Genomic DNA, 16,073 nt, shown 5'->3' with positions numbered 1-16,073 from the left:
ACCAGTGTTGTTGTTTTTGTTCGGTAAAGTCTATTCACTCCAAAATGAAATGTTAATAGCAAACAAAACCAAGTGTGTGGAAGGACATAGGAATGTTGTGAGAATTTTCCTCAGACTTTTCCCTCTCCATCTTTAGAGGTAGCTGACTTCTTTGTTTCTGGAATCTCCTCACATAAAGTTCCTCCTCAAAGTTCCTAAGGCAGCCGGTTGCTGGGCGGTCCAGCGTTGCTGTCAGGCGCTCCCCCGCCCCCTCCCCCTGGCGGGTGAGTGTCCGTCCAATGCCGGTTGTAGAGCCCGGTGTAGGCCGGTATGTCTGGCTGTGCCCGGATGGTGTATATATTTAGCTCTGTGTATAGGCAGACACGGCTCCAGGCGGCAGCTCTATACACTGCGAGCCGGACACAGAAGAGAAGGCTCCGGGCGCCCTCTGCTGGCCGCTCCGGGTAGTGCACCCCCCCGCTGCAGACTGCGGGGACCGCGGGATTGAGAGTGGACCCGGAGCCCGGCAAGCATGAACCCGGGGAGCCGCTCCCATCCGTCCCCGGAGCACGAAAGCGCCAAGCCCGGGGCCGCCCGCCCCCACCCGTCCACGGAAGCCGGCAGCTCGAAGCCCGCCGCCCGCACTGAGCCTTCCCCGGAGGCCGACCGATTCGGGGTGCTCAGCACCGAACAGCTCCGGCAGCTGCTGCAGGACGAGGGGAAGCTGCAACGTATTGTCCGCCTGAGCGAGCAGGTGAGCCGGCAGGACGGCCGGGGAGGGAGCCGCTGGGTGTAGAGGTGTCTGGATGGATGGATGGGGGTTCATACATCACCTGAGGAGACATGGACAGGATGCAGACTGTGCCTGTTGAGCCTGGAGACCATCACCCACCCCACCAACCATCCTCAGGACCACCATAACACCCTACACATCTCTATACATGGAGCCCCCATCACCTGTACCATAGATCCCCATCCATCCATGTTGCCTGCCTACCTTCTCCATCCTATGGCCATCAGCTGTCACCTATATAGACCTATACATGGGCCTTGGTGGCCATCATCTCCCCCCCTAGGCCCCTGTGTGTCTTATTTCTCCTGCCATTGTCACACATTTCATTGTGCCTCTCCTCCTTCTTCCATTCCATAGACATCATCATCATCTGCACTTGTTTGTCAATAAACAGAGGCTGCCGTCTCCATGGATGGAGTTGTGTTGGAGAAACCTGTGCTATGGATGAAGGTTCAATCAAAGGCCTGGCCTCCCTTCCATTGCTTCCAACCAGGGAAGCCTCCACACCAAGGCACAGGTCCTTGCAGCATCATTCCTCCATCCATCTTCCGAGAGGCTTACAACAAACACACCATTCCGGCTGTGTATGGGCAGAGACTGGGGCCTGTACCACCCACATCTCCTGTTTCCAGCCAGCCTGTAGCTCTAGGATGGTGGTGTACACAGAACCTGTAGCGTTCTTTGTCATGCCTCTGTACAGGCCTCCTCTCTCTGGGTGTGCAGATGTGTGCCAGGTCTGCTACGCTTTATTGGCCGATCACACCTGCCACATCCGTTTACCTATAGCCCACCGATCGCTTTACTCAGCTCTCATACCCTACACCAGTGTTTTGTTATTGTGTTACAGGCCTGCTGGTGGTGACATGCTTTGGTATTGGTGAGCTGATCCCTCAGTCTGTCTTTTTTTTTTTTTTTGTCTATTCTTTACGTCTCCCTCCCCTTACATCTTTCCTTTGTTCCCTTTTCTCTCCTCCTCATTATTGTCATTCAGGGTTTTTTTTTTCTCTCTCTTTCTCCCGTCAGGTCTATGTGTGTTTTATATGTTTGTTTACTTGCATGATGGTCTCCCTCGTAAGGCTTTAGTCGTTAGCTGTGTTTGTGTACACCGATGTCATTCTGTGTTGGATGTCTGCAAGTCTGTGCCGATTTATGTGGTGCTGGCTGATAATGACCTTTTTTTTGGTTAAAGAAATGTAATATTATAAAATAAAAAATAAATATATTATTATATGTAAAGTACAAGTAAAACCTTGGTTTAGAAGCATAATTCGTTCCAGAAACATGCATGTAATCCAAAGCACTTTTTTTTACAGGGTATAAAAGAGAAGAGAGGCACCTCTAAGGCCTCGTACACACGACCGAGTTTCTCAGCAAAAACCAGCAAGAAACTTGCTGGGAGATATTTTTTTGCCGAGGAAACCGGTCATGTGTACATTTTCGTTGAGGAAACTGTCGAGAAACTCGACAAGCCAAAAAGAGAGCAAGTTCTCTATTTCCTCAACGGAATGGAGAAACTTGCCTTGTCGAGTTCCTCGACAGCCTAACAAGGAACTCGACGAGGAAAACGATGTGTTTCGCCGGTCGAGTTCCTTGGTCGTGTGTACGAGGCTTCAGTGTAGCAATAAGTTGCTAAATGTTGTACCTTCATTAAACGTAACCATATTGCTACACTTAGAGGCTCCTCTCTTCTTTTTTTATACTTGGTTGTGACATGACGCTACTCTTATATCAAGACATTACTTGTATATCAAGGCAAAATTGTATTAAAACATTTTGCTTTTCTTGCAAAACGCTCTCAAACCAAGTCACTCTCAAACCAAGGTTTTACTGTATCTCACAAAAGTAAGTAGACCCCCTCACATTTTTGTAAATATTTTATTATATCTTTTCATGTGACAACACTGAAGAAATTACACGTTGCTACAATGTAAAGTGTACAGCTTATATAACAGTGTAAATTTGCTGTCCCCTCAAAACAACTCAACACACAGCCATTAATGTCTAAACTGCTGGCAACAAAAGTGAGTACAGTGAAAATGTCCAAATTGGGCCCAATTAGCCATTTTCCCCCTCTGGTGTCATGTGACTTGTTAGTGTTACAAGGTCTCAGGTGTGAATGGGGAGTAGGTGTGTTAGATTTGGTGTAATTGCTCTCACTCTCTCATAATAAGTACTGGAAGTTCAACATGACACCTCATGGCAAAGAACTCTCTGAGGATCTGAAAAAATAATTGTTGCTCTACATAAACATGGCCTAGGATATAAGAAGATTGCCAAGATCCTGAAACTGAGCTACAGCATGGTGGCCAAGACCATATAGCGGTTTAACAGGACAGGTTCCACTCAGAACAGGCTTCGCCATGGTCGACCAAAGAAGTTGCGTGCACGTGCTTGGGGTCATATCCAGAGGTTGTCTTTTGGAAATAGACGTATGAGTGCTGCCAGCATTGCTGCAGAGGTTGAAGGGGTGGGGGCTCAGACTGTCAGTGCTCAGACCATACGCAACACACTGCATCAAATTGGTCTGCATGGCTGTCGTCCCAGAAGGATGCCTCTTCTAAAGATGATGCACAATAAAGCCTGCAAACGGTTTGCTGAAGACAAGCAGACTAAGGACATGGATTACTGGAACCATGTCCTGTGTTCTTATGAGACCAAGATAAACTTATTTGATTTAGATGGTGTCAAGTGTGTGTGGCGGCAACCAGGTGAGGAGTACAAAGACAAGTGTATCTTGCCTACAGTCAAGCATGGTGGTGGGAGTGTCATGGTCTGGGGCTGCATGAGTGCTGCCGACACTGGGGAGCTACAGTTCATTGAGGGAACCATGAATGCCAACATGTACTGTGACATACTGAAGCACATTATGATCCCCTCTCTTCAGAGACTAGGCTGCAGGGCAGTATTCCAACATAACGACCCCAAACACACCTCCAAGACGACCACTGCCTTGCTAAAAAAAACTGAGGTTAAAGGGGATTGACTGGCCTAGCATGCCTTTAGACCTAAACCCTATTAAGCATCTGTGGGGCATCCTCAAATGGAAAGTCGAGGAGCGCAAGGTCTCTAACATCCACCAGCTTTGTGATGTCTTCATGGAGGAGTGGCAACCTATAAAGCTCTGGTGAACTTTGGGCCAATTTGGACATTTTCACTTAGGGGTGTACTCACTTTTGTTGCCAGCGGTTTAGACATTAATGGCTGTGTTGAGTTATTTTGAGGGGACAGCAAAAATACACAATGTTAATCAAGCTGTACACTCACTACTTTACATTGTAGCAAAGTGTCATTTCTTCAGTGTTGTCACATGAAAAGATATAATAAAATATTTACAAAAATGTGAGGGGAGTACTCGCTTTTGTGAGTTACTGTATATAAAACACAAGTCCATAGAGTTTTATATATATATATATATATATATATATATATATATGAGGCAGTTCTTTGACCTGCTGGAAAAATAATAATTTACCAATACGGTACCTGCTGACTTTAAATAAAAGGAAGAGTAGATAGAAAGGAGCACCCTGTGTCAAGTAAACTGGAAGGTGAGTTTAAAGGCGCTTATTGGAGATTGTAATACGTATGACAAGCCTACGCGTTTCGGGGGGACAAAGACTCCACCTTCTTTAGGACAGATGGATGTTTGTCCGAGTGTCGACTGTGCTCGCTGAGGCAATGCTGTTAAAATCTCCAATAGACGCCTTAAAGTGGTTCTAAAGTCTATGCATTAAGATAAAACACACCCGTGTGCAGCAGCCCCCTCTAATACTTGCGTAAGCCCTGTCTCGATCCAGCGATGTTGCAGAAAAGTCTTGGCTGGCCAGGTCTCTGTCTGTCTCTCTATGTCTTCTCATTGGCTGAGAACGCAGTGGGGCGCCATTGGCTCCCGCTACTGTCAATTCAAGTCAGTGAGCCAATTAGCGGGGGGGAGGTTTCAAGTCGCGGCACTGTGTCACACAGGACTCACAGAGCAGCGGCTCGGCTTGGGTGCCCCCATTGCAAGCTACTTGCTTTGGTGGCATTCGGCAGAAGGGAGGAACCCAAGGAGAGATGGATTTGGGCTGCTTTGTGTAAAACCAGATTTTATATCACTTTAAAACTCACCTTCCAACTTGTATTTACTGGACATCAGGCACTCCTTTTTTTTAACCTACTCTTCCTAGTTCTCATGGGGAAATTACCTTAAGGCAGTACCCAGAGGTAGCAGCCCAGGCCCCATTAAAAAAAGGACTGACCGTCACCATCTTTTTCAAGTTGGGCACAAACCATTGAAAGCAAGACCTTCTCCCTTGCCCACTTCATCACCCACCCACAACCAGTGACTGACTGAGTCAGTTCTGCACGGTCTTCAACCCCAATGAGCTGACTTTTAATAAAAGGCCACTTGCTTTTCCAGGGGTCCAGCACCATACTCACCCAAACCGTTTTTTTTCACCGATCTTCTGGTCCCCAGCGCCAGCATGTTGACTGTGGGCAGCCGGCTGTGATTTATTACAGCTTCACAGCCGACCGCGCATGCGTGATTCGCGTTGCTGTATGTGAATGGTCCCACAGCTTTCTGGGACCTGTGAAACAAGAAAAAAGAAAGAGAGGGCGCTCCAGCCTTGTGCATTATTCTTTGATAAGTTCAATAAAAGAATGAATTAAAAACTACTCACAAACATGTGAAGGAAAACCGCAATGTAAAAGCCTTAATTGGTCTGGTATTAACAGTCTCCAGGTGATAAAGGAAAGGACACGAGAATTACTGCTGGATGACGCCTTTCGAAGGAATACCTTCTTCCTCAGAGCCTCCTTCTGGGACCTACATGTCCTAGAATATTGCAGGTGGGGGGGAGGAGAACTTCTGGTTCATCGCCGCATTGATCTGACTAGAAGTGGGAGTGGGTACTTGTCGAAACCAGGTACTCGCTACCCCCCAAAAAAGCAAAAAAAGTGGCATTAGTGGATGGGGGGGGGGGAGGGGGAGAGAGAGGGCTTAAAGCATAACTTCCTATTTTGGGGTAAGTTCTGATTTTAAACTCTTTCAAATAAAACTTTCTTTTTCAGACAGCCTTCAGCTAAATTTTCCTGTTGTGTTCCTTTTTTTTTCAGGATAATTAGTCTTTGTTTCTATTGTAAAGCACTTTAAAACAGTATATTAAAAAAGCACTATATAAAGTTTATTATTATGGTTATATTTTTACGTTCTTTTGAGAAATAGTGTTTAGTGACTTGTAGGACTTTGAAAGTAGCAGTATGTCATGTGTTAAAGTGGAACTAAATAGAACTAACAAAAAACTGAGCAGGCGGGTTCCTATTGCAGAAGGGACATGCAATGCCTTTTCTGCAATAACAAATAATGACCTGCCTGCATTTACGGCAAACTCCTGTTGTGCCAGAATGATGGACTCCTGTGCATGTAATGATGTAATTTAAGAGGCCAAAAACCTGGTATCTGGAAGTAGCTGGGGAGATGGTGACAGCTATCAGCCCAAAAGAGGAAGTTACACTTTAAGGCCTCCTCCCCGTCCTCTTTTAGTAATGCCTTTTTTTGGGGGGGGCGGGTACCTGGTTTTGATAGGTACCCACTTCCACTCGGATCACCTAGGCCAGTGATGGCAAACCTTGGGCCCCCCAGATGTTTTGGAACTACATTTCCCATGATGCTCATGCACACTGCCGTGTAGTTGAGCATAATGGGAAATGTAGTTCCAAAACATCTGGGGTACCAAGGGTCGCCATCAGTGATCCAAGCAAAAGTTCTCCTCACACCCCCCCCCCCCCCCCGTCAAAGGTCCCAGTAGACTGTGGGACCATTCACAATGTGCAGTGTGGCTCGAGCACAGCCAGGTACCCACGGTTGAGATGCCGGCGCCGGGAACAGAATGTCGGAATGGCTCTAGTGAGTACATCGCAGGATCCTGGTTCAGGTGAGTGTCTGTTTGTCTGTTTATTAGAAGTGAGCAGCTACAATTTTTGTAACTGCTGACTTTTAATAAACACAAATATGACTGGAGTTCCTCCAAATATCGCTGGAATGCAGAGGTTAGTATTTCTATAAGTTTATTTCCACTTTAAAATGCAACTTGACCTATAACTATTAGGCCCCAATCACACCTGAGCATTTTACAGTTTGAAGATACAAAGCACTCAATATGCTAATGGTTTTCAGTTGTGCCCTTCCACATATGAGTGTAAGGCCGTTTGAAACTTGAAAAAGTACATGAGCTTCTTTTACTCTTAAGCTACAAGCTTAAAGTGGTTGTTGAGCCACTTTGTAAACTACACACAATCCCCTCTGTTAGAAAGCGTCCTATGCTGCAAAAGATGCCCATTTCTACCTGATTTCAGAGCGGCGCACACGTGACTCCTCGCTGCTCCCTCTCCCGATCTGACAGCTAGAGTGGGTGGGGCCGAGAATCCCTTCTAAAGTCAGTCGGGAGGAGGGGAGCAGCAAGGAGTCACGTGAGCGCCGAATAGTAGTAATGGGCCTATTTTTTACAAAGAATAGACACTGCAGCAAAGGACGCTTTCTAACAGAGGGCAATGTGTGTATTTTCTACAGTTATTTCAGCGGCAGGAGGGGGGGTGGCTGGGGGGGCGGGCTCTGGTAAGATCTGACACGCAGGGAAGGGGGAGAAAATGGGAGAGAGAGGACTTGCACATGGGTCTTGTGTGTGTTTGGCTCAGCTTCAGGTCCGAAATCGGGCCTGATTTGTCCCTGGAATGGAGAACAGGGATGCATCGGACCCCTACTGTGAGCCGTCCCCACTAAGTGTGAACAAGGCCTACGTGTTTTTGGCCCCTATAGACTTCAATGGGAATGTCCAAAAAAATCCAATATGGGAATGGGAATGTCCAAAAAAATGAAATATGTATATTGAACATCTGTTTTTCACCTGGTATTTAACTTTCTATTGGCTAAAAATAATAATAAAAAAATGCTCAAGCAAAACCGCTTAAAACAAAGCCTGTAAAAATGACCAAAGACACTCAGCTCAAGTGTGAAAGCAACTTAATATTGCTGGCTCTCTGAAAAACCAAGCCATGTCCTTTAATTCTGTTTTTACCAAGTCGGTTAGTGTCTGAATTTATTATTGTATATTGCTAAATTAGATGTCGCCGACCCTTTTTTCAATAATTATCTGCAGCATCCAGGCATTCAATCATAGAATGAGTGCAACAAATTCTATAAAGTACACAATGCAAACTGGTGAACCTGGCATTTACATTTTTTTTTTTAATCTAGTTTGTTATTGAGTGTTAGATTCCCTGTAACATTTTTATAGCTTTACTAAACCATGTCAAAAAAAATCTGGCCCTTGCAGGTTTAAGTTATAATGTACTAAAACACTGCACATTATGACAGACTAACCTGCACACGGAACCCTCCATGTCATGGCTCCCGGCACTTCTATTATCACTTTCTTCTGAGTTCACAGGCTCCAGCTATATGGATAGTCAAGGCCGCAATGATGTCACTCCTGCGCATGTGCACGGGAGCCCCGGAAGGTACCGCACGGGTATGCCATTTCTTCAGAAAAAATGCACTGGTGACGTCACTAGCTTTATCCCGTGTGAATATCTCCTAAACAAGACAAGTTTAGGAGATAGTCACCGTACCTACAGATAAGCCTTATTATAGGAGGTACAAAAAGTGCAGCACTAAACAGCCAATAATAATAACATATCAGCATAATAAAGTGCACAGTGCAAAATGAAAACGTTTAGTGACATAACGTCATCTGATTAAATAGTCCAAAATAGTGAAGACAGATAAAAGTTCATGTTCATTGGTGATTATGGAAAAAAATCCAAACGTTGACTGAAGGAGTCACCATGACAAGTGCATCCACCACCCAGAAGAGGAGATTGAATACACTTACCAAGCAAGTACTAATGATGATCAGTATGGTAGTCACAGGAATGGTATTTAAGTGTAGGCAGCAAGGTTCTCCACACCAGCCGGGCGACTTGTCAAATTATAAACTCGAAAATCCATAAAAAACAAGAGACCTCAACATAGTGTAAAACCGTTTAGCCACGGATTTTATTAAAAGGTAAAAAACTTACATAGATACCGGGCATCAATAAAAACATCTCCTTGTAGTGTTCACATAAGCATTGAAAAAAGAAAAGGGTGCAATGACATTAAGCAGACGCATCAGAACCGACGCGTTTCGTCCACAAAGACATGGATGAAATGCGTCAGTTCTGATGAGTCCGCTCCATGTCATTGTGCCCCTTTCTTCTTTTTTTCAATGCTAATGTGATCACTACAAGGAGATGTTTTTATTGATACCCATTATCCCAGTATCTATGTTTTTTTTTTTACCTTTTAATAAAATCCATGGCAAAACGGTTTTACACTATGTTGAGGTTTCTTGTTTTTTATGGATGTTCGAGTTTATAATTTGACAAGTTGCCCGGCAGGTGTGGAGAACCTTGCTGCCTACACTTAAATACCATCCTGACCATCATTACTACATGCTTGGTTAAAGCTGCCTTTTGGTAAGCGCATTTAATCTCCTCTTCTGGGTGGTTGATGCACTTGTCGTGGTGACTTTTGGATTTTTTCCATAATCATCATTGAATTTGAACTTTTGTATTTTTTCACTATTTTGGACTATTTAATCAGATGACGTTATGTCATTAAACTTTTTCATTTTGCACTGTATTATGATGATAGGTTGTTATTATTATTGACAATTTAGTTATATTTAGCGCTGCACTTTTTGTACCTCATATATTTACACAATTTCTGTTAGATTGTAGTGTTAGCAGCTACTGATTTACAGTATAGCGCAGTCATTTTTTTACCACCATTTTGAACCTTATAGGCTTACCTGTAAGTACAGGTTCAAAAGTTGACTTTACTTCCACCTTATTGTAGTCTGGGTCCCTGGTGAAGGGCTTCACCCTTTTTATTTGTACTGGTGACAATGAGCACTGGGATAAAAAATTATGGGAAAGCCAAAACTATGTTGTTACCAGAACATTAGGTGAGGGGGGAATCTTCCCATGGAGCCACCTTTTCCTGTTTTTTGCTGTTGTCTTCACCTCTTCGGGCCGGAAGTGAAGAAAAAATTCCCAGACCGAAACCAAACAAAAACTGACCAGAGTTTTAACCATTCTCCACTATATCCCATGTATCCAAATCTATTTAAATTCACTCCATGCAACTTGTTACTAAGGAGTTGAGATAGCAATATGTAAAAATTATTTCACATTTGACAGAATTACTTTAAAGTTGGAGGGACCTCAAAGAGTAATTTGTTTAATTACCAGGGATGCTAGCTAACTAATTACTCCTAATGCACAACCTATTCCTCCTTGAGAAAAGAGATAACTGTTGTACACCATTCTTTGAGGAACTGCCTCAATGAAATTCTTCCTTCTGCAATCCCTGGTATGGATATTTTAAACATAGTTATATTGTTCCAGCTTGGACCCATAACACACACACACACAAATATATATATATATATATATATATATATATGTTATACCTGGCAGAGGATGCGGAAGCAAGTGTGGATCATTATCGTGGCTGTGTCTACTTCAGCGATTTCCATTTTCCAGGGGTATCGGCCAGGTATGGTACTGTATATACATAGTTACATTGGTCCAAACTGGACTAATGTAATTACAGTGCCTTGAAAAAGTATCCATACCTCCTATATATTTATTTGGATTTTATGTATTAGACCAACACAAAGTGACACAAAATTGTGAAGTGGAAGGAAAATGATAAATGGTTTTCAAACTATTTTAAAAAATATTTTATTTTCGCAGTGCCTTGCGAAAAATTGGGCGTGCAAAATTATTCAGCCCCCTTAAGTTAATCGCCACCTTTTGCTGCGATTACAGCTGTAAGTCGCTTGGGGTATGTCTCTATCAGTTTTGCACATCGAGAGACTAAAATTTTTGCCCATTCCTCCTTGCAAAACCGCTCGAGCTCAGTGAGGTTGGATGGAGAGCGTTTGTGAACAGCAGTTTTCAGTTCTTTCCACAGATTCTCGATTGGATTCAGGTCTGGACTTTGACTCGGCCATTCTAACACCTGGATATGTTTATTTGTGAACCATTCCATTGTAGATTTAACTTTATGTTTTGGATCAATGTCTTGTTGGAAGACAAATCTCCGTCCCAGTCTCAGGTCTTTTGCAGACTTCATCAGGTTTTCTTCCAGAATGGTCCTGTATTTGGCTCCATCCATCTTCCCATCAATTTTAACCATCTTCCCTGTCCCTGCTGAAGAAAAGCAGGCCCAAATCATGATGCTGCCACCACCATGTTTGACAGTGGGGATGGTGTGTTCAGGGTGATGAGCTGTGTTGCTTTTACGCCAAACATAACGTTTTGCATTGTTGCCAAAAAGTTCGATTTTGGTTTCATCTGACCAGAGCACCTTCTTCCACATGTCTGGTGTGTCTCCCAGGTGGCTTGTGGTAAACTTTAAACGACACTTTTTATGGATATCTTTAAGAAATGGCTTTCTTCTTGCCACTCTTCCATAAAGGCCAGATTTGTTTAGTATACGACTGATTGTTGTCCTATGGACAGAGTCTCCCACCTCAGCTGTAGATCTCTGCAGTTCATCCAGAGTGATCATGGGCCTCTTGGCTGCATCTCTGATCAGTCTTCTCCTTGTATGAGCTGAAAGTTTAGAGGGACGGCCAGGTCTTCGTAGATTTGCTGTGGTCTGATACTCCTTCCATTTCAATATTATCACTTGCACAGTGCTCCTTGGGATGTTTAAAGCTTGGGAAATCTTTTTGTATCCAAATCCGACTTTAAACTTCTCCACAACAGTACCTCGGACCTGCCTGGTGTGTTCCTTGTTCTTCATGATGCTCTCTGCGCTTTAAACGGACCTCTGAGACTATCACAGTGCAGGTGCATTTATACGGAGACTTGATTACACACAGGTGGATTCTATTTAGTCATTTAGGTCAACATTGGATCATTCAGAGATCCTCACTGAACTTCTGGAGAGAGTTTGCTGCACTGAAAGTAAAGGGGCTGAATAATTTTACACGCCCAATTTTTCAGTTTTTTATTTGTTAAAAAAGTTTGAAATATGCAATAAATTTCGTTCCACTTCATGATTGTGTCCCACTTGTTGTTGATTCTTCAAAAAAAATTACAGTTTTATATCTTTATGTTTGAAGCCTGAAATGTGGCAAAAGGTCGCAAAGTTCAAGGGGGCCGAATACTTTCGCAAGGCACTGTAAATATCTGAAAAGTGTGGCGTGCATTTGTATTTGGCCCCCACTAATATCTAGTAGAACCAATTTCCTTAAGAAGTCACCTAATTAGTAAATAGAGTCCATCTGTGTGTGATTTATTGTCAGTATAGATACAGCTGTTCTGTGAAGCCCTCAGAGGTTTGTTAGAGAACCTTAGTGAACAGACAGCATCATGAAGACCAAGGAACACGCCAGACAGGTCAGGGATAACGTTGTGGAGAAGTTAAGAGCAGGGTTAGGTTATAAAATATATCCCAAACTTTGAACATCTCACAGAGCACTGTTCAATCCATCATCTGAAAATGGAGAGAGTATGGCACAACTGCAAACCTACTAAGACATGTCCGCCCACCTAAACTGACAGGCCAGGCAAGGAGAGCATTAATCAGAGAAGCAGCCAGGGGGCCCATGGTAAATCTGGAGGAGCTGCAGAGATCCACAGCTCAGGTGGGAGAATCTGTCCACAGGACAACTATTAGTTGTGCACTCCACAAATCTGGCCTTTATGGAAGAGTGGCAAGAAGAAAGCCATTGTTAAAAGAAAGCCATAATAAGTCCCGTTTGCAGTTTGCGAGAAGCCATGTGGGGGACACAGCAAACGTGGAAGAAGCTGCTCTGGTCAGATGCAACCAAAATTGAACTGTTTGGCCTAAAAGAAAAACACTATCTGGTTGATTTACTAAAGGCAAATACACTGTGCACTTTGAAAAGTGCAGTTTCACTCTGCAAGAGCAGTTGCTTCAGAGCTTAGTAAATGGGTAAAAGCTCTGCTGACTTCCATCATCCAATCATGTGCAAACAAAAATGCATTTATTTTTATTTTCCTTGCATGTGATTCTTTGCAAAGGGAGGCTTTAACTCATTTACTAAGATCTGGAGTGCAGTCTTTTTGCCTTTAGTAAATCAACCCCTATGGCCCAGATTCACATATAATTACGTTGCTCCTGGGCAGCGTAACGTATGTGATTTACGTTACACCGCCGCAGGTTTACAGCGTTAGTGCCTGATTCTCACAACACTTACCTGTAAACTTGCGGCGGTGTATCGTAAAAGCGCTCGGCGCAAGCCCGCCCAATTCAAATGGGGCGGGCACCATTTAAATTAGGCGCGTTCCCGCGCCGAGCGTACTGCGCATGCTCCGTCGGGTAAATTACCCGACGTGCATTGCGCTAAATGACGTCACACCAACGTCATTTGCTTAGACGTTAACGTAAATGGCGTCCAGCGCCATTCACGGACGTCTTACGCAAACAACGTAGATTTTTTAAATTTCGACGCGGGAACGACGGCCATACTTAACATTGGCTGCGCCTCATAGACCCAGGGGCAACTTTATGCGTCGCAAAGGCTACGGAAACGTCGTAAATTCTCTGCGTCGAGCGCGCGTACGTTCGGGAATCGTCGTAATTTGCTAATTTACATAAGCGACGGGGAAAACGACGTCGGCGACACCTAGCGGCGGGAAAAAAAATTGCATTTACGATCTGACAGCGTAAGAGCCTTATGCCTGTCAGATCTAATGGGTATCTATGCGTAACTGATTCTAAGAATCAGTCGCATAGATACCCGGGGCCAGATTAGGACTTACGACGGCGCAAATGGTGTTGTGCCGTCGTAACGCCTTTGAGAATCTGGGCCTATGTGTGGCAGATAACTAGCACTGAACGCCACCCTGAACACACCATCCCCACCATGAAACATGGTGGTGGCAGCATCATGTTGTGGTGATGCTTTTCTTCAGCAGGGACAGGGCAGCTGGTCAGAGTTGATAGGAAGATGGATGGAGCCAAATCCAGGGCAACCTGTTAGAGTCAGCAAAAGACTTGAGACTGGGGCAGAGGTTCACCTTCCAGCAAGACAACGACCCTAAACACACAGCCAGAGCTACAATGGAAATGTTTTAGAGCAAAGCATATTCATGTGTTAGAATGGTCCAGTCAAAGTTCAGACCTAAATCCAATTGAAAATTTGTGGCAAGACTTGAAACTCCCCATTCAGTCTGACAGGGCTTGAGCTATTTTACAAAAATGGGCAAAAATGTCACTCTCTAGATGTGCAAAGCGGCATACCCAGAAAAACTTGCAGTTGTAATTGCAGCGAAAGGTGGTTCTACAAAGTATTGACTCAGGGGCTAAATACAAATACACGACACACTTTTCAGATATTTATTTGTAAAGCATTTTGAAAACCATTTATCATTTTTCTTCCACTTCACAATTATATGCCACTTTGTGTTGTTCTACCTAACATCCCCCCAAGTAAACATTTACGTTTTTGTTTGTAGAGTGACAAATTGTAGACAATTTTAAGGGGTCTAAATACTTTTTCAAGGCACTGTACAATGGATATAAAAAGTCTACACACCCCTGTTAAAATGTCAGGTTTCTGTGATGTAAAAAATTGAGACATTAATTATTTCAGAAATGTTTCCACCTTTTAGGCTGGGTTCACACGGTAGCCTGATGTGACTCACAGCAGGAGTCCGGTGTAACCCTGTTCTCCGTTTTTAGAGCCAAAGACGAACAGGACTCCTGTGCAAGCCGCTCCGCAGCCTTTCCGAAAATATGTGAACTGGCTCCATAGAGAGCCGGTCACAATCTCCTGTCATGCGAATTTGAAGTGGGGAAACCCACATCCAATTCACACTAGTGTGAACCCAGCCTCAATGTGACCTATAAACTGTACATCTCTATTTATTGAAAATCAAACTGAAATATTTTAGGGGGGGGGGGGAATGAAAACGAAAAAACTAAAATAATGTGATTGCATAAGTGTGCACACCCTCTTATAACTGGGGATGAAGCTGTGTTCAGAATTAAGCAATCACACTCAAACTCATGTTAAATAGTACACACCTGCCATCATTTAAAGTGCCTCTGATTAACCCCAAATAAAGTTCAGCTGTTCTAGTAGGTCTTTCCTGACATTTTATTAGTCGCATGGTCCGCAGAGAGCTTCCAAAGCACAAAGGGATCTCATTGTTAAAAGGTATCAGTCAGGAGAAGGGTACAAAAGAATTTTCAAGGCATTAGATATTATTATTATTATTATTATACAGGATTTACATAGCGCCAAAAGTTTGTGCAGCGCTTAACAAAATGAAGGCAGACATTATAGTTACATTACAATTTGGTACAAGAGGAATCAGAGGGCCCTGCTCACTAGAGCTTACAATATAGGATATACCATGGAACACAGTGAAGTGAGTCATCATCAAGTGAAGAAAATATGGCACAACAGTGACATTACCAAGAATTGGACATCCCTCCAAAATTTATGAAAATACAAGAAGAAAACTGGTCAGGGAGGCTGCCAAGAGGCCTACCGCTGTTGGAATATCTGGAAAGTACTGGCTGTGTGGTACATGTGACAACAATCTCCCGTATTCTTCATATGTCTGGGCTATGGAGTAGAGTGGCAAGATGGATGCCTTTTCTTACTACCAAAAACATTCAAGCCTGGCTAAATCTTGCAAAAACACTTCAGAAGTCTCCCAAAAGAGTGTGGAAAAATGTGTTATGAGCTGATGAAACCAAGGTTGAACTTTTTGGCCATAATTCCAAAAGATATGTTTGTCAGCATGTGCCTTGTTTTTTCAAATCTTTTGGAATTATGGCCAAAAAGTTCTAACTTGGTTTCATCAGACCATAACACGTTTTTCCCACATGCTTTTGGGAGACTTTGAATGTGTTTTTGCAAAATTTAGCCGGGCTTGGATGTTTTTCTTCGTACATCACCAAAAGAACGCCATACCCACAGTGAAGCATGATGGTGGCAGCATCATGTTTTGAAGATGTTTTTCTTCAGCTAGAACAGGGGCCTTAGTCCAGGCAGAGGGAATTATGAATAGTTACAAATACCAGTCAATATTGGCCCAAAACCTTCAGGCTTCTCCTAGAAAGCTGAACATGAAGAAGAACTTCATCTTTCAACAGGACAACGACCCAAAGAATACATTCAAATCAACAAAGGAATTGCTTCACCAGATGAGGATTAAAGTTTTGGAATGTCCCAGCCAGAGCTCAGACCTGAATCTGATTGGAAATCTGTTAGGTGATCTGAAG

The 16,073-nt window shown here is 43.6% G+C and overlaps 1 protein-coding gene across 1 annotated transcript in view; it reads left to right on the top strand.

The window, feature by feature from the left end:
* Positions 1-349: 349 nt before the first annotated feature.
* VPS37D (VPS37D subunit of ESCRT-I) overlaps positions 350-16,073 on the top strand; it is a 57,557-nt gene continuing 41,833 nt past the window's right edge. Inside the window, exon 1 of the mRNA XM_040338320.1 lies at positions 350-733. Coding sequence (XP_040194254.1) covers positions 512-733 — 222 coding nt within the window. The 5' untranslated portion in view covers positions 350-511. The remainder of the gene's footprint in view (positions 734-16,073) is intronic.

Source organism: Rana temporaria, chromosome 2 (assembly GCF_905171775.1).
Source record: "Rana temporaria chromosome 2, aRanTem1.1, whole genome shotgun sequence".
In the NCBI taxonomy this organism is placed as follows: Eukaryota; Metazoa; Chordata; class Amphibia; order Anura; family Ranidae; genus Rana; species Rana temporaria.
The sequence above is the reverse complement of the archived record's forward strand: the minus strand, read 5'-3'. Positions and strand labels throughout refer to the sequence as shown.